Source organism: Hemitrygon akajei, chromosome 8 (assembly GCF_048418815.1).
Source record: "Hemitrygon akajei chromosome 8, sHemAka1.3, whole genome shotgun sequence".
Classification (NCBI taxonomy): Eukaryota; Metazoa; Chordata; class Chondrichthyes; order Myliobatiformes; family Dasyatidae; genus Hemitrygon; species Hemitrygon akajei.
The window spans coordinates 173,132,737-173,160,010 of record NC_133131.1 but is presented as its reverse complement, the minus strand read 5'-3'; the positions used below and the strand labels follow the sequence as shown (position 1 = coordinate 173,160,010).

The following is a 27,274-nucleotide window of genomic DNA, read 5'->3' as shown; positions in this document are numbered from 1 at the left end:
AGATACATTACCATTCCTTCAGTGTCACTGGGTCAGAGTCCTGGAACTCCCTCCCTAACAGCACTGTGGGTGTATTCACACCTCAGGGACTGCAACGATTTAAGAAGGCCGCTCACCTCCTTGAAGGCAACTAGGGTCAGGTAATTAAATGCTGGCTCAACCTGTGAAGTCCACATCCCTTCAAGACTCAAGTTCAAGTTTAATTGTAATTCAACCATACACGTATATAGCCAAACAAAACACTTTCTCTGGGACCTAGATGCAAAGCATAGTACCTATAGTCACACAGCACAATGCACATATTGCACATATAATTACATTATTAGTAAAACATACAGTTACACAAAAACATATATAGCCCACGCCCCTGGGTGTCATGGCCTGTAGAATGATGGTGCATGGGATGTTGTCCTGGAGCCACGTTTCTGCAAGAACAGCCCGCAGCAGTTCCACATGTCACGCAGTGCAGCTGCAGATGAATGCAAATCAGCCTGCCTTCCACTGAGCCAACACTGGAGGACGGCACTGACAGGAGGGGCCAGCCCCCAACCCAGCACAATTCCAAGATCGTTTATTGTAATTTTTCATTACGTGAGTGCAAAGGAGAATAAAATGATTGTTACTCCAGATCCGATGCAGCATATTTTAAAAAAAAGCATAAAACATAGATATAAATGTAAAAGCAATCCCAAAAACATATGTACAAGTTTGAGTATCGCCAATATATAAGAGCTCGTTCCTTTTATTGTTTGCAGTATTTATTTATTTTTGTTATTTATATTTTTAAATGTTTTTACACTACTATTGTTGCAAACCAACAAATTTCATTTCATATATAAGACAGGAGCAGAATTAGGCCATTTGGCCCATCACAAGTGCTCTGTCATTCCATCATGGCTGATTTATTATTCCTCTCAACCCCATTCTCCTACGTTCTCCCCATAACCTCTGAGTCAAGGCATCAAGAGTCCACCAACTGGGGCAAAGGCTCGCCAGAGTCCTCTGTCCTGCCTCTTGGTTTATCCTTCCTGTTCCAGGGATGATGTCTTTAGAGCTTCTGTTGGTGTTTCAGTAGCTCTGCTTTCCCCCCCACAGGATGGGGTTGCTGGCCCCATGCCCAACCCTCCTCCTCTTGTGGTCGGCTTGGGACAGTCGTGGTGGAGTTCACTTATCCTTTAAATATACCCAATTATTAGGCCTCTGCAGCCATCTGTGGCAATGAATTCCACAGATTCATTACCTTCTGACTAAAGGAATTCCTTCTCACCTCTGTACTAAGTAGATGTCCCTCTGTATTGAGGTTGTGCCCTTAAGTCCTAGACTCACCCATTTTAGGAAACCTTCATCCTTAACAATTGACTCCAGCATCTTCCCAACCACTAAGGTCGGGCTAACTGCTCTATTATTTCCTTTCTGCCACCTCCCTTTTTCTCTTAAAGAGTGGATTGACATTTGCAATTTTCCCGTCCTCTGGAACCATGCCAAATGGACGCTGCATTCCAACGACAATGTCGTGTGTAGATGTGCTCAATGGTGGGGAGGGCTTTACCCATGATGGACTGTCTCTGTAGAGTTACTCGAGAGGCGTTTTGATATAGGTGAGATCCAAGCTTCCAATTCACTGACAGTCACCATGTTCTATTTGATGTCTTTATGCAGCTGGTTGGTATTTGGTCTAGTTTGCTAACAGTTTTATTCACCTAATCTGTGTGCTCCTGCCTCCTAGGCTGGCTGCTGCACTGAACTCAGGCTACTGGAGGTCAACACCGAGATCAAGCAGACTAACCCCTATTTCCAGTTTTGCATTGAGATGCTACAGGCTGGCTGCCCCAAACTACAGGTACACGGGGTGTTGAGGGTGATGGCACTGTAACGTAGCGGTTAGTGTAATGTAATTACAATGCTAGTGACTTGTGTTCAATTCCCATCGCTGTCCGGAGTTTCTGTAGCAGTGTGGATTTCCTCTGGGTGCTCTGGTTTCCTCCCATATTCTAAAGACATATGGGTTAGTGGGTTAATTAGTCACAGGAGTGTAATTGGGTAGTGTGGGTTTGTGTTAAGGTGCTTTTATTTCTAAATGAAAATAAAATTACTGCCTGTCTATTGAACTCTCTTTCAATGACCCCTCATTCATAAAGAACACCCTTGCCTGTCCATTCACATTCCACCTACAAAGGCTGAGGGGAGACCTATGGAAGATTATAGAAACAAAAGATTCTGCAAATGCTAGAAATCTTGAGCAATACAAAGAATATGCTGGAGGAACTCAGCAGGTCAGGCAGCATCTATGGAGGGGAATACAAAGATAACATTTTGGCTGAGATCCCTCATCTGGTGAAACGTTGATCATTTATTCTGCCCTACTTGCCCCTCTGCCTACCTTGGTACCGTCCACAATGTGATAAATTCTGTCATACAGGTTAACATACAATACGAAAGGAAGCAGTTCCCACACAGACCTCTGTGGAACACAAGTCAATGGCAGCCAACCGGAAAAGTTCCCCTTTATTCCCACTCTTTGCCTCCTATCGTGCTAGTATCCTTCCTGTAACACTGGCTCTCCTTTTGTTCAGCAGTCTCAATTATGTTTAGTTTAATTTGGTATTGTGGTTATCATAGCCATGATGGCTAAAGGGTTTGTGCCCATGCTGCGTTCTGTGTTGCAGAAAAGCATCAAATCACTTTCCGTTGAAGCAGGCCTTTCGGCCCACGTACTGATCAGGAGAGCACCCATTGTGTTAGTGCCATTTTGCAGCACTTGGCTTGTGGTTTTCTATGCTAGTGTGACTCAGGTGCTCAAATCATTTGTTATGTAGAAGTCTGTGTTAACTTGCCTCTCTGCAGTGCTTGCCACTGCCAGCCTTTAATCAATCGTGTCATTTGGTGCAGGTTCTAAGACTGCTGAATCTGACCTGGTTCCCAAGGGCTTGCACAATGATCGTTTCCCCTGAGGTCGGCTTCTCTGAGCTAGAGGAGCTGTGCTTGGCCACCTCGTCCTTCTCGCTGGTCACAGATGAGGTTCTGGTAAAGCTGCTGCACCTGTCGACCAAGCTGCGGACCTTGGACCTCCGAGGTTGTTATCGGATCACATCGGCGTCACTGCAGCTTCTGCCCTGCCAAGGTAGGGAGAGCTGTCTCTCTCTCTCCTCATCCTCTGTTTGATTCCTCTCTGAGGATTTGTGTGTCATGAGAGACTTTTATAAAAATGTAAGAAACAATTATTCGGTCTCAAATATGTCAAATCGTCACTGTGTGCACCGAGGTAAAATAATAACAGTTCAGAATAAAGAGTCATGGTTCCAGAACAGATTCCACACGATCAGCAAAGCCCACCGATTTTCTGAGGAGGTTGACGAGAGCTGCAGTACGCACATCTATACTCACATCATTCTCCAGATGCATGGTATGGAAACTGTACTGCTGCAGACAGAAGGGTTCTACAACCGGTAGTCAAAACTGCCCAGCACATCACTGGCACCATCAAGGACATGTATATAGAAAGCGTTAGTAATATCATGAAGGCTCCCACCCCCCCTGCTCGTGGGCTGTCTGTCCCACTCCCATCAGGGAGGAGGCTACGTAGCATCCACACCAGGACCATCAGACTCGGAAACAGTTACTTTCCCCAAGCAGTAAGGCTGTTCAACACCTCCACCCACTAACCCACCTCTCCACACCCCCAACCACCACTAATTTATCATATCCTCACCTTATGTACAGACGCTCCTGTGTTTGGCATCATTTTATGGGCATGCATTTAATCTATGTATCAAAACTATTTATGTATTTATATTTATTGTGTTTTTTTTATTATTGTGTTCTTTAGTTTTTTATGTGTGTAATGGAATTGACATTAAACAATCTGGAATCTTGAAAAGCTACAGAGAAAAGCAAGTAAACAATAAAGTCAAGAGATCACAATGAGGTAGATTGTGAGTCAATTGTCTATCTTATTGTACAAGGAAGTCCATTCAAGACTTTGATAACAGTGGGATAGAAGCTGTCCTTGAGCCTGTTAGTATGTGCTTTCAGGCTAATGGGAGAGGGGAGAAGAGAGAATGCCTGGAGCGGGTGGTGTCTGATTATGCTAGCTGGTTTACTGAGTCATGGAAGGGAGGCTGGTTTCCATGATATGCTGAGCTGTATCCACAACTCTCTGCAGCCATGAGCTCAAGACAGCTTCTACCCTGCAGTATTACGACTAATAAATGGTTGCGTAGTACGATAGAACTCTTGACCTCACAATCTGTTTCGTTGTGGTCTTGCACCTTATTGTCTAGCTGCACTGCACCTCCTCTAATTCTGCATTCTGTTATTGTTTTCCATTGTTCTACCTCAATGCACTGTGTAATTAAATGTTCTGCATGAACAGAAGACAAGCTTTCACTGCACCTCAGTACATGTGACAATAATGCCTTGTGCAGGAAGGCACAGAGTCGACTGTACTTCCTTAGAAGGTTGGCGTCATTCAATGTCTGTAGTGAGATGCTGAAGATGTTCTATAGGTCAGTTGTAGAGAGCGCCCTCTTCTTTGTGGTGGCATGTTGGGGAGGAAGCATTAAGAAGAGGGACGCCTCACGTCTTAATAAGCTGGTAAGGAAGGCGGGCTCTGTCGTGGGCAAAGTACTGGAGAGTTTAACATCGGTAGCTGAGCGAAGGGCGCTGAGTAGGCTACGGTCAATTATGGATAACTCTGAACATCCTCTACATAGCACCATCCAGAGACAGAGAAGCAGTTTCAGCGACAGATTACTATCGATGCAATGCTCCTCAGACAGGATGAAGAGGTCAATACTCCCCAATGCCATTAGGCTTTACAATTCTACCGCCAGGACTTAGAACTTTTTAAAAGCTATTATTAATGCTTTTTGAGATAGTGATTTAGATGCATATCATATTTTTTTTTTACTGAGTTAAGTATTGTATGTTATTAGTTTTGCTACAACAAGTGTATGGGACATTGGAAAAAAGTTGAATTTCCCCATGGGGATGAATAAAGTATCTATCTATCTATCTATCTATCTAATAAACGAATTCCAGTACAATACCAGTACAGGTGGGGGGAACATAAGGAAAGTTGGATCTTACTGAATGATGGAACAGACTTGAAGGACCAAATGGCCTACCCCTGACAATCTTACAGTATCTGAGGCCAACAAGCCAAAGTGATTTCTTATGAAGCTCAGCAGGTCAGGCAGCACGTATGGAAAGGAGTCAACAGTCAATGGTTTGGGCCGAGACCCTTCCCAAAATGTTGACTATTCCTCTCCTTAGATGCTGCTTGATCTGCTGAGTTCCTCCAGCATATTGTGTTTGTTGCTCTGGGTATCCAGGATCTATAGAATCTCTTGGGTTCTTACGAAGTTCTCTACTTGTTCCATCACCAGACCTCTCGCGGTTATTCCTGGGACTATACTGCAGCACCACCACACTACTGCTGGCTAAGCAGGGCTCAGAGCAAATAGCTCTGAAGTGGAGACACTCTTTGGAGGAGCTCGATATCACTGGTCAGTGCTACAAAGAGAAGGACCTAGAGTTAGCCGTGGGGATCCTGGCGGGGACTGAGGGCAATGTCATCCTACGCTCCCTCAACCTGGCTGGGACAAAAGTCACCCTGGATGCTATCAGGTACTCATCAGTGAAATACTCACCTTTGCTATATTGTAGATCTGAAGTGTGAAAAGACCAATTAATATCACATAGAACATAGAATAGTACAGCACAGTACAGGCCCTTCAGCCCACAATATTGTGCTGACCCTTAAACCCTGCCTCCCATATATCCCCCCACCTTAAGTTCCTCCATATACCTGTCTAGTAGTCTCTTAATTTCACTAGTGTATCTGCCTCCATCACTGACTCAGGCAGTGCATTCCACGCACCAACCACTCTCTGAGTAAAAAACCTTCCTCTAATATCCGCCTTGAACTTCCCACCCCTTACCTTAAAGCCATGTCCTCTTGTACTGAGCAGTGGTGCCCTGGGGAAGAGGTGCTGGCTGTCCACTCTGTCTATTCCTCTTAATATCTTGTACAGGTTTTCCCCGCTATCCGAGGGTAGAGCATTCCTATGAAACCATTTGTAAGCCGAAATGTCGTAAAGCGAAGAAGCAATTACCTTTAATTTATATGGGAAAATTTTTTGAGCGTTCCCAGACCCAAAAAATAACCTACCAAATAACACATAAAACCTAAAATAACACGAACATATAGTAAAAGCAGGAATGGTATGATAAATATATAAAGTAGAAATATTTTATGTACAGTGTAGTTTCACTTATCAAAAGTGGGAAGACAGCGAGCTGAAATTGATTTGGAGAAAAAAATCGGCACGTACACGCATGCACGCACAACTGCCCACACAAGGCATCACGGTCATGGTAGTCTTTCTCGGGGTAAACACGTGTATAAAGTAGGCGTCTTCTTCGTAAAAGCGAAAATCCTCTTTGGTTAGCGAAATCAGGTACTAATATAGATCTTTTGTAACAGTGAGCTGTCGTAAAGTGAACGTTCGAAAAACGGGGGCCACTTGTATACCTCTATCATGTCTCCTCTCATCCTCCTTCTCTCCAAAGAGTAAAGCCCTAGCTCCCTTAATCTCTGATCATAATCCATACTCTCTAAACCAGGCAGCATCCTGGTAAATCTCCTCTGTACCCTTTCCAATGCTTCCACGTCCTTCCTATAGTGAGGTAACCAGAACTGGACACAGTACTCCAAGTGTGGCCTAACCAGAGTTTTACAGAGCTGCATCATTACCCCGCGACTCTTAAACTCTATCCCTCGACTTATGAAAGCTACCACTTCATAATCTTCCTTAACTACTCTATCCAACTGTGAGGGAACTTTCAGAGATCTGTGGACATGTACCCCCAGATCCATCTGCTCCTCCACACTTCCAGGTATCCTGCTATTTACTTTGTACTCTGCCTTGGAGTTTGTCCTTCCAAAGTGTACCACCTCACACTTCTCCGGGTTGAACTCCATCTGCCACTTCTCAGCCCACTTCTGCATTGACTACAGAACACCACAACACAGTCCAGGCCCTTCAGCCCATGATGTGGTGCGACTTTTTAATGTGCTTTTTAAGATCAGTCTAATCCTTCTCTTCCACATAGCCCTCCATTTTTAAACATAGAACAGAGAAGTGTACAACATAGGAACAGGCACTTCAGCCCACAATGTTTTGCCGAACCAGCTAAAGAACAAATCAAAAATGCCCAAACACTAATCCCTCCTACCTACACCAGTAAAAAATCTTACCCCTCACATCCAATTTGAATCTACCCCCCTCACTTTCAAGGCACCTCCTCTAGTATTAGACATTTCAATTCTGAGAAACAGATGCTCTCTGTCTTCTCTATCTAAGTCTCTTATAATTTTAAAAACTTCTATCAGATCTCCTCTCAGCCTCTGCTGCTCCAGAGAAAACAACATGTTTATCTAGCCTGTCATGATAGCACATGCCCTCTAAACTAGGCAGAATCCTGGTAAACATCTTCTACACCCTTTCCAAAGCCTCGACATCCTTCCTATAGTGGGGCGAACAGAATTGCACGCAATACTCCAGATGTGGCCTAACCAGAGTTTTATAAAGTTACAACATAACCTCTTGACTTTTGAACTCAGTGCCTTGACTAATAAAAGCAAGCATTCCATAAGACACCTTAATCAAGCTGTGTAGCTTAATTCTATATTCTCTCTGTATAGGACCTCTTCCCCCTTTCTGCTAATGTAATTGCTGCCACCCTCCCTACTGAGAATATCCTGCAGGTGCTCTGATATGTCCTGGATCCTAGCAAATTAGCCATTTCCACCTAGGAAAGTGTCTCTGGTTGTCCACTCGATCTATGTCTCATATCATCCTGTACACTTTTATCAGGTCACTTCTCATCCTCATTTGCTCCAAAGTGAAAAGCCCTAGCTCTCTGAACCTTGCCTCATGTGTCATGCTCTCTAATCTAGGCATATCCTGGTAATCTCCTCTGCACCCTCTTTAAAGCTCCCTATACTGAGGCACCCAGAACCGAACACAATACTCCCAAGTGTGGTCTAATCAAAGTTCAAAGTAAATTTATTATCAAAGTACATATTTATCAACATATACAACTCTGAGATTCATTCTCTTGTGGGCATACTCAGTAAATCCAATAACCATAATAGAATCAATGAAAGACCACACTAACAGGACGGACAAACAGTGTTTAAAAGGCAAATACAAAAAAACCCCTGGAAATAATAAATATATAAATAATGAATATCGAGAACATGAGATGAAGAGTTTTTGAAAGTGAGTCCATAAGTTATGGGAACAGTTCAGTGTTAGGGTGAGTGAAGTTATCTCCTCTGGTTCTAGAGCCTGATGGTTGAGGAGCAATAACTGTTCCTCAACCCGATGGAGTTTGTCCTGAGACTCCTGTACACCTTCCTGATGGCAGCAGCGAGAACAGAGCATGGCCTGGGTGGTGTGGGGTCCCTGATGGCAGCAGCGAGAACAGAGCATGGCCTGGGTGGTGTGGGGTCCCTGATGGCAGCAGCGAGAACAGAGCATGGCCTGGGTGGTGTGGGGTCCCTGATGGCAGCAGCGAGAACAGAGCATGGCCTGGGTGGTGTGGGGTCCCTGATGGCAGCAGCGAGAACAGAGCATGGCCTGGGTGGTGTGGGGTCCCTGATGGCAGCAGCGAGAACAGAGCATGGCCTGGGTGGTGTGGGGTCCCTGATGGCAGCAGCGAGAACAGAGCATGGCCTGGGTGGTGTGGGGTCCCTGATGGCAGCAGCGAGAACAGAGCATGGCCTGGGTGGTGTGGGGTCCCTGATGGCAGCAGCGAGAACAGAGCATGGCCTGGGTGGTGTGGGGTCCCTGATGGCAGCAGCGAGAACAGAGCATGGCCTGGGTGGTGTGGGGTCCCTGATGGCAGCAGCGAGAACAGAGCATGGCCTGGGTGGTGTGGGGTCCCTGATGGCAGCAGCGAGAACAGAGCATGGCCTGGGTGGTGTGGGGTCCCTGATGGCAGCAGCGAGAACAGAGCATGGCCTGGGTGGTGTGGGGTCCCTGATGGCAGCAGCGAGAACAGAGCATGGCCTGGGTGGTGTGGGGTCCCTGATGGCAGCAGCGAGAACAGAGCATGGCCTGGGTGGCGTGGGGTCCCTGATGGCAGCAGCGAGAACAGAGCATGGCCTGGGTGGCGTGGGGTCCCTGATGGCAGCAGCGAGAACAGAGCATGGCCTGGGTGGTGTGGGGTCCCTGATGGCAGCAGCGAGAACAGAGCATGGCCTGGGTGGTGTGGGGTCCCTGATGGCAGCAGCGAGAACAGAGCATGGCCTGGGTGGTGTGGGGTCCCTGATGGCAGCAGTGAGAACAGAGCATGGCCTGGGTGGTGTGGGGTCCCTGATGGCAGCAGCGAGAACAGAGCATGGCCTGGGTGGCGGCAGTCCTTGAAGGTGCTGCTTTCCTGCAACCATGCTCTGTGTAGATGTGCTCAGTGGTTGGGAGGGCCATACCCGTGATGGACTGGACCATATTCACTACTTTTTGTAGGATTTTCCACGCAAGGGTGTTCTATATCAGCCTGTGATGCAGCCAGTGAACATACTCTCCACTGCACATCTATGCCAAATGTTCGCAAACTTCCAAGTGGAGGTACTGCCATGCTTTCTATGTAAAGGCATTTACGTACTACTTTTAATGAGATCTCCTCTCATTCTTCTAAACTCCAGCTAGTACAGCCATCAAATACTCCCAATACAATAACCCTTTCATTTCCAGGATCATTCTCATGAACCTCCTCTTGACCCTCTCAAACGCCATCACATTCTTTCTTAGATAAGGGGCCTAAAACTGCTCACAATACTCCAAGTGCAGTCTGACCAATGCCTTAGAAACCTCAGCATTACATCCTTGCTTTTTATATTCTAGTCCTCTCCTAATGAATGTTAACATTGCATTTGTCTTCTTTATGGATATTTCACTATACATGTGACAAAGTTAACCTTTTCTTAACTCAGTTCAAAGGTCAAATTTAATGTCAGATAAATGTATACAATATACATCCTGAAATCACAAAAGCATTCAGTCTAATTAAATCTTCCTTTCCATTTAGAGCCCCTGCAAGCAGAGCCTGCCTTTAGTAGCTGCTCATTACCACAGTTCTCTCCGGAAATTTTTCTGTTTGTTGCTTTTGGTCTGTGAAGAGAGGTTTAATTTTTCTTTCTCTGTTCTCCAGGGTGGTGGTGAGTGGCTGCTCGCAACTCAGCTACCTGAACCTTACATCTTGTCGCTGTCTGCCCCGGGGCCTAAAGCGCATCTACCGAGGCCAGGATGAGATCAGCCAGTTCATCAACCGCTTGCTGAATGGCAGCGTGGGGGAGCAGCAGCCCGCTGGGGACCGCAGGTCGCAGGGGGAGGCCGACAGCTAAAGGCTCTGCTCATGAGACATCAGGAACAGCCGCAGTCCAATGGTAGAAACAAAGGGTGGTGTAATAGGCTTGCCTTTGTAAAGCTCTTATGTCCGGCTCCTTCCTTAAAGTTCAAAGCACAATCAATAAATAAAGCAAAAAAATATACCAACTGCACCGTGCCGGGGCCTGGGACTGCCGAGATGTATTCTAGATTAGCTAAGACACCGTACAGGTTGGAGTCAACCTGGGCTGCGGTCTGCAGCATTTATTGTTTCAAACTGAGCCTGGGCTGAAGTCAATTTGCTGCAAAACACTCAAAAGAATTACTGATTCCTGATTTGCATCTTGAGCAGTCCATATGACGTGCTCTGAGCCTGCAGTTTGAAGCTGCCTTGTGAGGGGGCTGGGCAGACGTTGCAAGGCAGATGCACTCATAAAGGAAGCTTGGGCAAGTCGGATGTTAAGGGGAACAGGTTTGGGCAGTTGAGGGTTTTCTCAGGCAAGATGTGATCATGAACTGCAGTGTGACAGTGAGAGACGAGCTCCCACTCTTAGACCAGGGAACTGGTTCACACTCCGTCAGTCACTGAATGTAAATTAAGCCTTGACTGTGGAGAGTAGCCATCTGTATATAGTTAAACAGTTTGGACTAGGCACTAGAGGAGATAAAAAATCTATTGCCTTAAGGTTTTTCCATTTCCTTTACATTCCCCCCGACCCCAGCATCATAAGTGTTGCAGTCCACTCTCCAAGGTACTCTGATGGTTTTCCAGATTGTGCCTTAGCTGGGCGGGTCTTTTAATTTTACTTCCTTGTAAGGAACTCCTTGGTTGCTCTTTTTCTTGGAGCATGCCTGTAATCGCTCACTTTTTGGTGTTTGTATTTTAAGATGGACTGTGTGGTGCCACATGATGCAGTTTCTTACTTCCTGACGTCGTGTAGAACTTGCCTCAGTCTTCTCATTGATGTACTGATTAAGGACCTAGTCAAAGGAACTGGTTCCAATTGTCCTAATCGTTGAGTATTGGGATACAATATTAATGTTCAGTGAACTGCTGCGTGGAAATAACATAGAAAAGCACAGCACATTTCAGGCCCTTCAGCCCACAACCTATCAACCTACTCCTTTCGCTCCTACATAGCCCTTTTTTTTCTATCATCCCTGTGCTTATTTAAGGGTCTCTTAAAGGGTCTCTAATGTATCTGCCTCTTCCACCAACCCTGATAGGGCATTCCATGAACCTACCACTCTGTTTTAAAAAAGCACAAACAAGCAAACAATCTGACATCCCTCTATACTTTCCTCCAGTCACCTTAAAATTAAGCCCCCTTATAATAGCCATTTCTACCTGTCCTTTCTCTCAATGCCTTTAGCATCCTGTACACCTCCAGCAAGTCACTTTTCATCCTCCCTCACACCAAAGAGAAAAGCCCTACCTCACTCAACCTATCCTCATTAGACATGCTGTCTGATCCAGGCAGCATCTCTTCTGTTTTCTATCTAAAAACTCCACATCCTTTTCAGGCAACCAGAACTGAGCACAATACACAATAAGCAGGATTTTATAGAGCTGCCACATTACATTGCAACACTTGAACTCAATCCTCCAACTTAATAAAGGCCAACACACCATATGCCTTCTAATTCAACCCTATCAACTTGTGTGGCAACTTCGAGGGATCTACGGATATGGACCACAAGATCCCTGTTGCTAAGAATCTTACCATTAATCCTGCACGCTGCCTTCACGTTCGACTTTCCAAAGTGAACCACTTCACACTTTTCTGGATTGAACTTCCCTCTCCAAAATTACATTATTGGAAATCTTTGATATCCATGGCTAATGGCCCAAGCCCAGCAGAAAACCTTGGAAAATGGCACCAGCCAGAATCCTGCATATTCTGGGGCTCTTTGCATACACGGCAGGGACTTTTCATCAGCTAACATCAAGGGTCCAGAAACACACTTAGTGTTGCTCAGGCCTGGATTCCAAAGCCTATTTTAAAACCATGGTAATCGTCACTGTAACTGAGTCAATGTCAGCTCATTGCACCTGCTCATTCAGAACATAGGCAGTTTCCATGTAACCATCTTTCCCAAAATCTAGAGGGAAAGGTTTAAGGTGAGGGGAAAGATTTTAAAAGTGACCTGCGAGGTGACTTCTTCACTGGGGTTGGTAAGTATATGGAATGAGGTGCCAGAGGAAGCAGGTATATTAACATTTGGATTGGAATTGTTTAGAGCAAGTGTACCCATCCTTAGGGTCCATGGACCCCTCAGTTAATGGGTAGGGGTTCCATAGCATAATAACAGTTGGGAACTCCTGGTTTAGAAGGATGTGGGCTAAACATCGGCAAATGGAACTAGCTTGGTGTGGGCATAGATGTGTTGGATTGAAGGGCCTGGTTCCGTGCTGAATTACTCTAATAGAAGCTGGAAGTGCATACAATGATCTCGCTTGTATACCTGAAGCAGGGATGTGCATTGTGAAATGTGCTATTCCTGCACACTGGTATGAGCTCTTTGGTTTTCTGACTCAGGGCTATTACTAATAACCTTGTAAAATGCTCTTGTTTTTTTTAACCCTGTTATTGCATGGAGTGGTTGTAAAGTGCAGTCACAGTAATCAGTTGAAGGTCAACCTACCCAAGGTCCCACTACAGAGGCAGTGCATTTTGTTCAGTCCATAGGGTGGGGAGCAGGTAACTTGCATTTGTTCTGCTCATTCAAGACTCTTCAGGCCCTGCACCATTCAGCCTCTACCCCCGTGCACTGTATAGGTACTGTCATAAGTACCGTCCTCCACAGGTGCAACTAGTCACCTGGTCTGGGCCAGAGACCTGCTTTAATCAGGAGCTCCTACCTTTTTGATGAGTACATATTGAGAAACTAATGACTGCCTTTCTATGTTGTGAAAGGGAAAGCATTGCCCTTTGCTGTGGTGCTTAAATCATGGTTTATTACAAAAAAATGTGAATTTTTAACTATTGTGATGAAACATTTGAGGGCTTTTGCCAGCTTTCGGTCTCAGGAAAAGGTGCCTTTTCTCAGCTGGGCCACAGCCTCCGCATGGGGATAAGTTGGATTCTCACTGCAGCTGCTGAGCTTGGCCAAGTCAGACACGTGGGTCTTTCCACTGATCTCTGTGACCCAGCCTTCTATTGAAGGGAGGATGAGTCCAGCTGAAGCTCTTCCCACTCCTGGTCTAGCAACCCAGTGAGCAAACTCCTTTACTTGGTGGGTGTGTTCTACTGGTCAGTGTTTAATAGCAGGAGGTGTAATCCCAGCAAGTAGTTTTCTACTCTGGTGGTGGGGGGTGTCACAGGAAGCAACAACTCATCAGCAACTGATAAACCAGTGCCTGGTGCTTTAACAAGCTGGCAAATGCTTTTATTTTATGAAAATGTTTTTGGACTCTTATTGATAGTGGTCATAAACTACTGCTATATGCAAGTGTGGACATGCAATAAAATATTTGTTAAAGCCAATGTTTATTCTTTTTGCTGTTGCAAATGAGTATTGTGATTTATAATTTTAACAGACAATAAATGAAATTATAAAAGATTTAAGAACAAATTTGTGTGATGCCAGTTTGTTTATGACGATGGATCCTTAAGATTGTCATAGCTGGTGGGGATGCTCCCAATGAGTATGTCTCAAATAGCCTCTGACATCCAAATCCAGCTCCTGGCCTTCATGCATAGCTTAGCTGCTTCTACTGACAGGAGGAAGAGCAAAGGCAAGTTACTGGTGCCTTAAAACCAATCACTTCAGGCAGATGGGACTTGTCAGCTGTGGTTGATACCGATCTAAAAGGAAAACACTGATCTCAAACCTCAAGCTTCAGGAGTAAACACAGAGCTGGAGTCTCTAGGGAGTTTTATGCTGAGTTCACCGCTGACCAGCAACTCCTGCAACACCACTGGTGCCAAACTGCATTGGCCTCTGCTGTTCCTTTAACGGCACATACCTGTACAACTTGGCATATAACTAGGTGCCACCATTCTTCATTACGCTCCTAACAAAGGCCATCATACCCTTTGCCTTCCTCATTGCAACATTCATGCACCTGTTAGCTCTGAGATTTTTTGTTTCAAGCTACTCAGGGTCCTTGGATATTCCAGCCTGTTTAATAAATACACTGCTTTTCAGTTTTGTGCACCAAAGTATTTTATTGCAGCTGACATATTCTCAAAGTATATTATCATCAATGTATACGTTAGCATTTACTACCTTGAGATTCATTCTCTTGTAAGCATATAAGGGAAAATATAGGAACAATAGAATTTACAAAAAATACATACATTGCCTACAAAAGGTGTTTGCACCACCCCCCCCCCCCCCCCCCCCCGCAAAGTTCTCAGGTTTTATTGTTTTACAACATTGACTCATGGGTTTAATTTGGCTTTTTTGATACTGATCAACAGAAAAACTACTTTCATGTCAAAGTGAAAACAGCACTACAAAGTGATCTAAATTAATTACCCCAAATTTTATAGGCACTGTAAACAGACAACCCTTGTACAAAAGACAAACTGCAAATAAAAACACGTGTTAAAAAATCCTTGAAAAATGAGTGTCAGTTGAGGAATCAATTCAGAGCTGTGATGAATGAAGTTATCCACACTGGTGTAGGTAGTAAGTGTTTCTGAACCTGGTGGTGAGGGAGCCAAGGCTGCTGCACCTCCTGGATGGTTGATTTTGCTGTGATACCCCGGTTCAGTTAGTTCCACATCCCCATGATGTCCTCTTGCGTTCTCCTCTCCACTTAAAATGACATGTCGATTTGTCTCATCAGAAAACTTAGAAACATAACAATTGATGTTAAGAGTAGATTAAAGGGTCAGCACAACATTGTGGGCTGAAGGGCCTGTAACAGTGCTGTTATGTTCTATTATGGTAAAGGTTAACCATCATAGCTGTCCACCCAAGTTTCCAGTGTATCTATTTTGATTTGATCAGTGAATGTGAAATTAAAGCACATTAAAGCAACAAACAGAAATGGGAGACTGGAAGACCGTTTCGCTGAACACCTACGCTAAGTCCGCCAGAGAAAGCAGGATCTCCCAGTAGTCACACATTTTAATTCCACATCCCATTCCCATTCTGATATGTCTATCCATGGCCTCCTCTACTGTCAAGATGAAGCCACACTCAGGTTGGAGGAACAACACCTTAATACCGGCTGGGTAGCCTCCAACCTGATGGCATGAACATTGACTTCTCTAACTTCCGTTAATGCCCCTCCTCCCCTTCTTACTCCATCCCTGACATATTTAGTTGTTTGCCTGTTCTCCATCTCCCTCTGGTGCTTTACCCCCCTCCTTTCTTTCTCCCAAGGCCTCCCGTCCCATGATCCTTTCCCTTCTCCAGCTCAGTATCACTTTCACCAATCACCTTTCCAGCTCTTAGCTTCATCCCACCCCCTCCGGCCTTCTCCTATCATTTCGCATTTCCCACTCCCCACACTACTTTCAAATCTCTTACTATCTTTCCTTTCAGTTAGTCCTGAATAGACAGTAGGTGCCATTCGGCCCTTCTAGCCAGCACCGCCATTCACTGTGATCATACCATAATCAGTACCCCGTTCCTGCCCTCTCCCCATATCCCTTGACCCCGCTATCTATAAGAGCTCTATCTAACTCTCTCTTGAATGCATCCAGAGACTTGGCCTCCACTGCCTTCTGGAGCAGTGCATTCCACATATCCATCACTCTCTGGGTGAAAAGGTTTTTCCGCATTTCTGTTCTAAATGGCCTACCCCTTATTCTTAAACTGTGGCCTCTAGTTCTGGACTCACCCATCAGCGAGAACATGCTTCCTGCCTCCAGTCTGTCCAATCCCTTAATAATCTTATATGTTTCAAATCAGATCCCCTCTCATCCTTCTAAATTCCTCTAATCTTTCAACATATGACAGTCCCGCCATTCCGGGAATTAACCTTGTGAACCTACGCTGCATTCCCTCAATAGCAAGAATGTCCTTCCTCAAATTTGGAGACCAAAACTGCACACAACACTCCAGGTGGGGTCTCACCAGGGCCCTGCACAGCTGCAGAAGGACCTCTTTACTCCTATAACTCAATTCCTCTTGTTATAAAGGCCAGCATGCCATTAGCTTTCTTCACCGCCTGCTGTACCTGCATGCTTGCTTTCATTGACTGATGTACAAGAACACCTAGATCTCGTTGTACTTCCCCTTTTCCTAACTTGACTCCATTTAGATAGTAATCTGCCTTCCTGTTCTTGCCACCAAAGTGGATAACCTCACATTTATCCACATTAAACTGCATCTGCCATACATTTGCCCACTCACCCAACCTGTCCAAGTCACCCTACATTCTCATAACATCCTCCTGACATTTCACACTGCCACCCAGCTTTGTGTCATTGGCAAATTTGCTAATGTTACTTTTAATCCCTTCATCTAAATCATTAATGTATATTGTAAACAGCTGCGGTCCCAGCACCGAACCTTGCGGTACCCCACTGGTCACAGCCTGCCATTCCAAAAGGGACCCGTTAATCACTACTCGTTTCCTGTCAGCCAGCCAATTTTCAATCCATGTCAGTACTCTGCCCCCAATACCATGTGCCCTAATTTTGCCCACTAATCTCCTATGTGGGACTTTATCAAAAGCTTTCTGGAAGTCCAGGTACACTACACCCACTGGCTCTTCCTTGTCCATTTTCATAGTTACATCCTCAAAAAACTCCAGAACATTAGTCAAGCATGATTTTCCCTTCATAAATCCATGCTGACTCGGACTGATCCTTCTACTGCTATCCAAATGTGTCGTAATTCCTCTTTTATAATTGACTCCAGCACCTTTCCCACCACTGACGTCAGGCTAACCAGTCTATAATTCCCTGTTTTCTCTCTCCCTCCTTTCTTGAAAAGTGGGACAACATTAGCCACCCTCCAATCAGCAGGAACTGTTCCTGAATCTATAGAACATTGGAAAATGATTACCAATGCGTCCACGATTTCTAGATCCACCTTTTTAAGTACCCTGGGATGCAGACCATCAGGTCCCGGGGACTTATCAGCCTTCAGACTCAACAGTCTATCCAACACTGTTTCTTGCCTAATATAAATTTCCTTCAGTCCATCCTTTACCCTAGTTCCTTTGGCCACTATTACATCTGGGAAATTGTTTGTGTCTTCCCTAGTGAAAACAGATCCAAAGTACCTGACGAAGGGTCTCGGCCCGAAACATTGACAGTGCTTCTCCTTATAGATGCTGCCTGGCCTGCTGTGTTCCACCAGCATTTTGTGTGTGTTGTTTGAACAGAAATGGCAGTCTCTCACCACTAGGTGGCAAACTTTAGAACAGAAATCACAAAACAGCACAGGAACAGACCCTGAAGCCAAATTAGATAGATAGATAGATACTTTATTCATCCCCATGGGGAAATTCAACATTTTTTCCAATGTCCCATACACTTGTTGTAGCAAAACTAATTAAACTAAATCTCTTCTACCTGTGCACAAATCATATCCCTCCATTTCCTGCATGTTTTGTTAACAGTCTCAACACCACAACCCCAGTACCCACCAATTTTTGTTTTAAAAAAAACTTGCCCCAAACATCTTAAGTTTCTCCCCCATTTCAACTCAAACACATTTCCTCTAGTACTTAACATTTCTTCCATGAGTAAAAGATTCTATCTACTCCATGTTTTTTAATTTTATAAACTTGCATCAGGTCACCCCTTAGCCTCTGACACTCCAGAGGAAACAACCCATGTTTGTCAAACCTCTCACTCTCCAGTACACACAGCATCCTAGTAAGCTTCTTCCACACCCTTTCTTTCCAAAGCTCTTCTTTCCATCCTGTAATGAGGCAATCAGAATTGCACAATACTAATCAAACTTTTAGACCAGAAGACATAGGAGCAGAATTAGGCCATTCCATTGACTCAGCTCTGCCATTCTATTATGGCTGATTTATTATCCCTCTCAACCCCATTCTCCTGTCTTCTCCCCATAACCTTTGACACTAACTAATCAAGAACCTATCAATCTTCACGTCTGTGGCAGTGGCAAAAGAAATTCCTCTTCATCTGTTTTAAAGTGATGACCTTGTACAACTGAACCATGATTTCCCCTTATACTCAGGGTCCCAACTAGTGAAAGCAAACATCTTTACCATCCTATCTACTTGCATGATCACTTACAGGGAGTTTTGCGTTTGGACCAAAGGTCCCTCTGTGTATCAATGCTATTAAGGGTCCTGGTGATAACTATACACTTGCCCCTTACATTTGATCTTCCACATTTGCCCAGATTAAGTTCCACCTGCCATTTCTCCACTCATATCTGTAACAGATCTATCTTCTACTGTATCCTTTCAACAAAATACTACACTATCCACTGCTCCAATCTTTGTGTTGTCTGTAAAATAACTCACCCACCCATCTACACTTTTATCTAGAGCAACACAAAACAATGCTGGAGGAATTCAAGCAGGCCAGAGAGCATTTCTGGAGGGGAATACAACAGCCAACAGTTCAGGCTGAGACCATCCATCAAGACTGGAAAGGAAGGGGTAGAAGCCAGAAAGTGGGGAATGAATACAAGCTGACAGGTGATAGGCAAGTCCAGGTAACTGTGTGGGGAGGGGGATGAAGTAAGGAGGGAGGTGACAGGTGGAAGAGGTAAAGGGCTGAAGGAAGGAATTGAATAGGAGAGAAGAGTGGACCATTGGAGAAAAGGAAAAGGAGGTGCACCAGAGGAAGGGAATTTATTGCGTGTATATATAAAAGAAACAATCTATCTCAGTGCTGGGAGTGAGTGTGTCAGACCAATTGGAATACATTTCTACAATTTCCCTCAACTTTCATTTATTCATTATGAAAACATTGATGAGGGGTGTGATGACTGGTAAGTCCAATATAATGGAACCCAAAATGTATCCCCAGATCAGCAAGATTCCTTGGAGGCAGTTCAAATGTGGGCCGAATGTCAGGTTCTTTTGCTTGCAAATGTAAAATGGATCCAACTGTGAAATCTTACACTGAAGGAACTGGACAGCCAGCAGCACAGACCTGACTTGTTTGGCAATAGATTTGTAATCACTGCATGGAACTGTTGGAAAAGCAAAAGACAGTACTGGATTTCGAGTTAAAGTCTCGATTTGGGAGAGAGGAGGGGAGTTAATGATGGACCCAATTTTCAGGTCTCTGGTCCAAATGTTCAAAGTGCTCATACTCCAGAATCAATATCTCAATATCATGTAAACATACATCTCTGGTGTGGTCAGAATCAAAGTGTCATAATTAGTATTTATAATTTAAATATTTAAAAATACCATTTAAGAGATAGTTTTCTATACCTCTTGAAGCTTTTGGCACTTATTGGATGGTGGGGAAGTTTAGGAGGGTCAAAGTTCATCGCAATTCTCGTTGCCATCCTCTGCTGTCATGGAAATAAAGAGTCTCATTCCGATTGGAAGGTGGTCCGTCAACCCAGCTAGCTGGGTAATAAAAGTAAATTCCTCCACTTCCTGTCACAAGAAATAAATTAACTCAATTACCAATCACCATAAGTCAGAATCAATGTCTCAATAATAAAGAAACAGATTTCATTACTTAGGATAATTAAGACAATAGTCATTGAATGGTCCCCAATATATCAAGATGGACCCTTGACCTCACAATCTACCTTGTTATGATCTTGTACCTTGTAGACTACCAGTACTGTACTTACTCTGTAGCTGTCATAGAGTCACATTAGTACAGAATGGAAAAAGGCCTTTACATAGCATCCTCCCTGCCTGTGTTAGACCTGAGACTAACAAGGGAAGTCAAAGACAGCACTGAAGCAAAATCATCAAACTGCAAAAATAGAAACATAGAAAACCTACAATACAGGCCCTTCGGCCCACAATGCTCTGCTGAACATTTACTTTAGAAATTACCTAGGGTTACCCATTGCCCTCTATTTTCCCAAGCTCCATGTACTGTACCTATCCAGGAGTCTCTTAAAAGGCCCTATTGTATCCACCTCCACCACCGTTGCCGGCAGCCTATTCCATGCACTCACCACTCTCTGCGTAAAAAAACCTACCCTGATATCCCCTCTGCACCTAATTCCAAGCACCTTAAAACTGTGCCTTCTCATGTTATCCATTTCAGCCCTGGGGAAAAAGCCTCTGACTACACACGATCAATGCCTCTCATAAACTTATAAACTCTATCAGGTCTATCAGACACAGCACCCTGAGGCACTGGTGATAATTACAGGGGACTTCAACCATGTGACTTTGGACAAGACACTACCTGCTTTCTCCCAGTACGTGGATTGCTACACCAGGGGTAATAGGACTATTGACCTACTGTATGCAAACGTAGAGGAGGCATATAGTGCATCCCCACTGCCTTCATTGGGGAAAGCTGATCACAACCTGGTTTTGTTACAGCCCAGATATAAATCAATTGTGATGAGGCATCCCACTACCACACGCTCTTTTAGGAAGTGGACTCCTGAAGCTGAACAGGCCCTGAGAGACTGCTTCGGTACTACTAACTGGGATGTACTGCAAGGGGGGCTCTGTGGGGGCGTTGAGGAGGTCACTGAATGCACAACGGACTATATTAACTTTTGTGTGGATGCAGTTGTCCCTGTTAGAACTGTTCGCTGCTATCCCAATAATAAGCCCTGGATCACTAGTCACATCAAAGGCCTCCTAAACCAGAAGAAGAGGGCCTTTAAAGATGGTGATCGGTTGGAGCTTAAAAGAGTTCAGAAGGAACTCAGAGTACAGATAAGGGGGGCAAAGGAGCAGTATAGGAGGAAGCTAGAACAAAAGCTGCAGAAAAAAAGCATGAAGGAGGTGTGGGATGGGATGAAGATCATCACCGGATGCGGTGCAAAGCGGGGGGCGAACATAAGTGGAGATGTGGAGAAAGCGAACCAGCTGAACAACTTCTTCAACAGGTTCAACAGCTCAATCTCATCCTCACCGCAGAAATCCACACCAGGCTTACTTCCCTCACAGGAAAATAGCCACTCACAGGAGACCTTGCCCACGCCCAGGATTACGGCTGCACAGGTGGAAGGTCAACTGAGGAAGATCTGTACCAGCAAGGCGGCTGGACCGGATGGAGTTTCCTCACGATTACTGAGGGCCTGTGCGACTGAGCTGGGAGAACCACTACAGCGCATCTTCAACATGAGCCTGGAGCAGAGAAGAGTACCCAGACAGTGGAAAACATCCTGTTTTGTCCCGGTACCGAAGAAACCACAACCAAAGGAGTTGAATGACTTCAGACCTGTTGCCTTGACGTCGCACGTGATGAAGACCATGGAGCGGCTGATAATACAGAATCTGAGGCCACAAACCAAGCACGCCCAGGATCCTCTTCAGTTTGCGTATAAGGAGAAGGTGGGAGTGGAGGATGCTATCACGTATTTGCTGCACAAATCACTCTCTCACCTAGAGGGGGTCAGTTGTGCTGTGAGGATTACATTCCTTGACTTCTCTAGTGCCTTTAACACCATCCAGCCCAAGATCTTAAGGCACAAACTAACGGAGATGGGAGTAGACTCTCACATGGTGGATTGGATAGTGGACTACTTGACAGATAGACCTCAGTATGTGCGGTTGGGAGACTGTAGGTCTGACACGGTGGTCAGCAGCACAGGGGCGCCGCAGGGAACCGTACTCTCTCCGGTCCTGTTCACCCTGTACACATCAGACTTCCAATATAACTCGGAGTCCTGCCATGTGCAGAAGTTCGCTGATGACACGGCCATAGTGGGGTGTGTCAGGAATGGACAGGAGGAGGAGTATAGGAAACTGATACAGGACTTTGTGATATGGTGCAACTCAAACTACCTGCGTCTCAATATCACCAAGACCAAGGAGATGGTGGTGGACTTTAGGAGATCTAGGCCTCATATGGAGCCAGTGATCATTAATGGAGAATGTGTGGAGCAGGTTAAGACCTACAAGTATCTGGGAGTACAGTTAGACGAGAAGCTAGACTGGACTGCCAACACAGATGCCTTGTGCAGGAAGGCACAGAGTCGACTGTACTTCCTAAGAAGGTTGGCGTCATTCAATGTCTGTAGTGAGATGCTGAAGATGTTCTATAGGTCAGTTGTGGAGAGCGCCCTCTTCTTTGTGGTGGCGTGTTGGGGAGGAAGCATTAAGAAGAGGGACGCCTCACGTCTTAATAAGCTGGTAAGGAAGGTGGGCTCTGTCGTGGGCAAAGTACTGGAGAGTTTAACATCGGTAGCTGAGCGAAGGGTGCTGAGTAGGCTATGGTCAATTATGGATAACTCTGAACATCCTCTACATAGCACCATCCAGAGACAGAGAAGCAGTTTCAGCGACAGGTTACTATCGATGCAATGCTCCTCAGACAGGATGAAGAGGTCAATACTCCCCAATGCCATTAGGCTTTACAATTCTACCGCCAGGACTTAAGAACTTTTTAAAAGCTATTATTAATGCTTTTTGAGATAGTGATTTAGATGCATATCATATTTTTTACTGAGTTAAGTATTGTATGTAATTAGTTTTGCTACAACAAGTGTATGGGACATTGGAAAAAAGTTGAATTTCCCCATGGGGATGAATAAAGTATCTATCTATCTATCTCTCATCCTCAGTCGCTCCAAGGAGTAAAGGTCAAGTTCACTCAACCTATTCTCATAAGGCATGCACCCCAATCCAGGCAACATCCTCTACACGCTATTTATGGTTTCCACAACCTTCCTGTAGTGAGGTGACCAGAACTGAGCACAGTACTCCAAGCGGGGTCTGACCAGGGTCCTATATAGCTGCAACGTTACTTCTTGGCTCTTGAACTCAATCCCACGGTTGATGAAGGCCAATATGCTGTATGTCTTCTTAACCACAGAGTCAACCTGCGCAGCTGCATTGAATGCTCTATGGACTCATACCACAAGATCCCGCTGATCCTCCACACCGTCTAGAGTCTTACCACTAATGCTATATTCTGCCATCATATTTAACCTACCAAAATGGACCACCTCACACTTACCTGGGTTGAACCCAATCTGCCACTTCTCAGCCCAGTTTTGCATCCTATCAGTGTCCTGCTGGAACCTCTGACAGCCCTCCATACTATCCACAACACCTCCAACCTTTGTGTCATCAGCAAATTTATTAACTCATACCTCCACTTCCTCATCCAGGTCATTTATAAAACTCATGAAGAACAGGGATCCCAGAACAGATCCCTGAGGCACTCCACTGGTGACCGACCTCCATGCAGAATATGACCCGTCTACACCACTCTTTGCCTTCTGTGGGGAAGCCATTCTGGATCCACAAAGCAAGGTCCTCTTGGATCCCATGCCCCCTTACTTTCTCAATAAGCTTAGCAAGGGGTATCTTGTCAAATGCCTGGCTGAAATCCATATACACTACATCTAATGCTCTTTCTTCATCAATGTGTTTAGTCACATCCTCAAAAAAACTTCATTCAGGCTCATATGGCACGGCTACCTTTGACAAAGCCATGCTGACTATCCCTAATCAGATTATATCTCTCCAAATGCTCATGAATCCTGCCTCTCAGGATCTTCTCCATCCACTTACCAACCACTGCTGTAAGACTCACTGATCTATAATTTCCTGGGCTATGTCTACTCCCTTTCTTGAATAAGGGAACAACATCTGCAACCCTCCAATCCTTCGGAACCTCTCCCGTCCCCATTGATGATGCAAAGATCATTTCCAGAGGAGTAGCAATTTCCTCCCTCGCCTCCCACAGTGGCCTGGGGTATATCACATCTGGTCCAGGTGACTTAACCAACTTGATGCTTTCTAAAAGCTCCAGCACATCCTCTTTCTTAATGTCTACATGCTCACGCTTTTCAGTCCGCTGCAAGTCAACCCTACAATCGCCAAGGTCCTTCTCCATAGTGCATACTGAAGCAAGTTATTCATTAAGTACCTCTGCTACCTCCTCCAGTTCCGTACACTTTTCCACTGATTGGTCATATTCTCTCATGTCTTATCCTTTTGCTTTTCACATACTTGTAGAATGCCTTGGGGTTTTCCTTAATCCTGCTCGCTAAGGCCTTCTCATGGCCCTTTCTGGCTCTCCTAATTTCATTCTTAAGCTCCCTCCAGCTAGCCTTATAGTTTTCTATAGCAGGTGGACGAACTGGCGCTCTGGTGCAGTCGGAACAATCTGGAGCACACTCAAGACAAAGGAGATGATAGTGGATTTCAGGAGACATCCCCCCGCTATGTCTCCCCTCACAGTCCTCAGCAGCCCTGTGTTCAGGTTCCTGGGAACCACCATCTCTCAGGATCTGAAGTGGGAGCAGAACATCAGCTCCATCCTGAAGAAGCAGCGGATGTATTTCCTGCGGCTCTTGAGGAAATACGGTCTGCCTCAGGAATTGCTGCTGCAGTTCTACACTGCAGTCATTGAGTCTGTCCTGTGCACCTCCATCATTGTGTGGTTTGGAGCCGCCACCAAGCAGGATAGAACCAGACTACAGCGCACAGTGAGGACTGCCGAGCGCATCATTGGAGCCTCCCTGCCCTCTATTGTGGACCTGTACTCTTCCAGGTTGAAGAAGAGGGCGGGGAACATCATAAAGGACTCCTCCCATCCTGCACACGGACTGTTTGATCTGCTTCCGTCTGGTAGGAACTTCAGATCCCTCCAGACTAAGACTAATAGGCACTGGAGAAGTTTCTTCCCTACTGCGGTCACTTTGCTGAACAGTTAACTGCCGGTTAACTGTTGGCTAACTATTACTTGGATTGCACTACCTGTATGTATAATCTATATTTTCATTTATATTTATCATTATTATTGTTATGAGTAGAGAGATAACATCTGCCGGAAGTAAATTCCTTGTATGTGCACAGGTACTTGGCGATTAAAGTCTGATTCTGATTCTAGCAAGTGTTTGCTGTCTAGTTTTAGACTCGCTTTCTCTGAGACAAAGACTGAGACCATCCACAGATGTATCTTTGATAAAGATGTTTATTAAAACTACTTATAGTGTTATAAATCTTGGTCAAGTCACCCCCAGCCTCTTTCACTCCAGCAGAAACAGTTCCAACCTATCCAGTCATAGAAGAGTTGTAGAGACATTGAAAAGTACAGCACAAAAACAAGCCCTTCAGCTCATCTAGTCTGTGCTGAACCACTTAAAGTGCCTACTCCCATCAATCTACACCTGGACCGTAACACCCTCCATACCCCTACTGTCCGTGTACCTAGCTAAACTTCTCTTAAATGGTTGAAAGTGAGTTGGCATGCACCACTTGCACTGGCAGCTCATTCCACACACTAACGACCTTCTGAGGGAAGGTGTTTCCTCTCATGCTCCCCTTAAACTCTTCAGTCTTTCCTTACGATACAAGCTCTCCAGCCCCAACTAGCATCTTTATGGATCTTTTCAATACCTTTACCAGTTTAAATGCATTTTCCCTATAGTAAGCTGACCAGAACTGTGCACAATAATCCAAGTGCAGTCTCACCAACACCTTATACAATTGAACGTGATGCCCCAACTCAGCACCCTTTGCCATGGCCGGTAACGGCAAGCATCTGCTTTGCCTTCTCTTCACCACCTTGTCAACCTGGGTCTCCATTTCTGGGAACTCTGCACTATACCCGCATGTCTTTCTGTCCCACAACACCGCCCAGGCCTATTGTTTGTGATGTAAGTGCTGCCCTGATTTAACTTTCTGAAATGCACCACTTCATACTTGCTCACTGGTCCAATAGAAACATAGAAAACAGAGCCTGTATTGTGCTGTAGGCCTACAAAGCTATGCTGAACATGTCCTTACCTTAGAAATTACCCAGGGTTACCCATAGCCTTCTATTTTTCTAAGCTCCATGTACCTGTCCAGCAGTCTCTTAAAAGACCCTATCGTATCCGCCTCCACCACCATCGCCAGCAACCAATTCCATGCACTCACCACTCTCTGCGGAAAAAATCTTACCCCTGACATCTCCTCTGTACTTACTTTCAAGCACCTTAAAACTGTGCCCTCTTGTGCAAAACATTCCAGTCCTGGGAAAAAGCATCTGACTATCCACACTATCAATGCCTCACATCATCTTGTACATCTCTATCAGGTCACCTCTCATCCTCCGTCACTCCAAGGAAAAAAGGCCAAGTTCACTCAACCTATTCTCATAAGGCATGCTCCCCAATCCAGGCAACATCCTTGTAAACCTCCTCTGCACACTTTCTATGGTTTCCACATCCTTCCTATAACAGAGCACAGCACTCCAAGCGAGGTCAGACCAGGGATCTATACAGCTGCAACATTACCTCTCAGCTCCTAAACTCAATCCCATGTTTGACCAAGACCAATGTACCGTATGCTTTCTTAACCACAGAGCCAACCTGCGCAGCAGCTTTGAATGTTCTATGGACTCCAACCCCAAGATCCCTCTGATCCTCCACACTGCAAAGAATTTTACAATTAATGCTATATTCTGCCATCATATTTGACCTACCATAATGAACCACCTCACACTTATCAGGGTTGAACTCCATATGCCACATCTCAACCCACTTTTGCATCCTATCAATGTCCCGCTGTAACCTCTGCCAGCCCTCAACACTATCCACAACACCACCAACATTTGTGTTATCAGCAAATTTACTAACCCATCCCTCCACTTCTTCATCCAGGAAACCTTTCTGAACGCACCTAACAAACTCCACCTCATCTAAACCCCTGGCTCTAGGGAGATGCCAATCAATATTGAGGCAAATAAAATCTCCCATCATGACAACCCCGTTATTTTTGCAGCTTTCCAGAGTCTGTCTCCCTATTGGGTGGTCTACAAAAAAAACCCCACCTAGATGAGGGTAGTGCAGTGGATGTGATCTACATGGATTTTAGTAAGGCA

General features: G+C 45.1%; 2 protein-coding genes across 6 annotated transcripts in view; one reads left to right on the top strand and one right to left on the bottom strand.

Moving 5' to 3' along the window:
• fbxl6 (F-box and leucine-rich repeat protein 6) overlaps nt 1-13,973 on the top strand; it is a 64,165-nt gene extending 50,192 nt beyond the window's left edge. For both annotated transcript variants that reach the window (XM_073055106.1, XM_073055107.1), the window contains exons 7-10: nt 1,727-1,840; nt 2,890-3,121; nt 5,388-5,628; nt 10,222-13,973. In XM_073055106.1, coding sequence (XP_072911207.1) covers nt 1,727-1,840; nt 2,890-3,121; nt 5,388-5,628; nt 10,222-10,414 — 780 coding nt within the window. In that variant the 3' untranslated portion in view covers nt 10,415-13,973. The remainder of the gene's footprint in view (nt 1-1,726; nt 1,841-2,889; nt 3,122-5,387; nt 5,629-10,221) is intronic.
• A 569-nt stretch (nt 13,974-14,542) lies between these two features.
• The window catches only part of smpd5 (sphingomyelin phosphodiesterase 5), a 52,989-nt gene continuing 40,257 nt past the window's right edge, over nt 14,543-27,274 (bottom strand). For 2 of the 4 annotated variants that reach the window (XM_073055103.1, XM_073055102.1), the window contains exons 8-9: nt 19,735-19,905; nt 14,543-18,233 (exon numbers count right to left, since the gene is read on the bottom strand). In XM_073055103.1, coding sequence (XP_072911204.1) covers nt 19,783-19,905 — 123 coding nt within the window. In that variant the 3' untranslated portion in view covers nt 14,543-18,233; nt 19,735-19,782. The remainder of the gene's footprint in view (nt 18,234-19,734; nt 19,906-27,274) is intronic. The other 2 variants (XR_012100078.1, XM_073055104.1) reach the window with 2 other exon arrangements.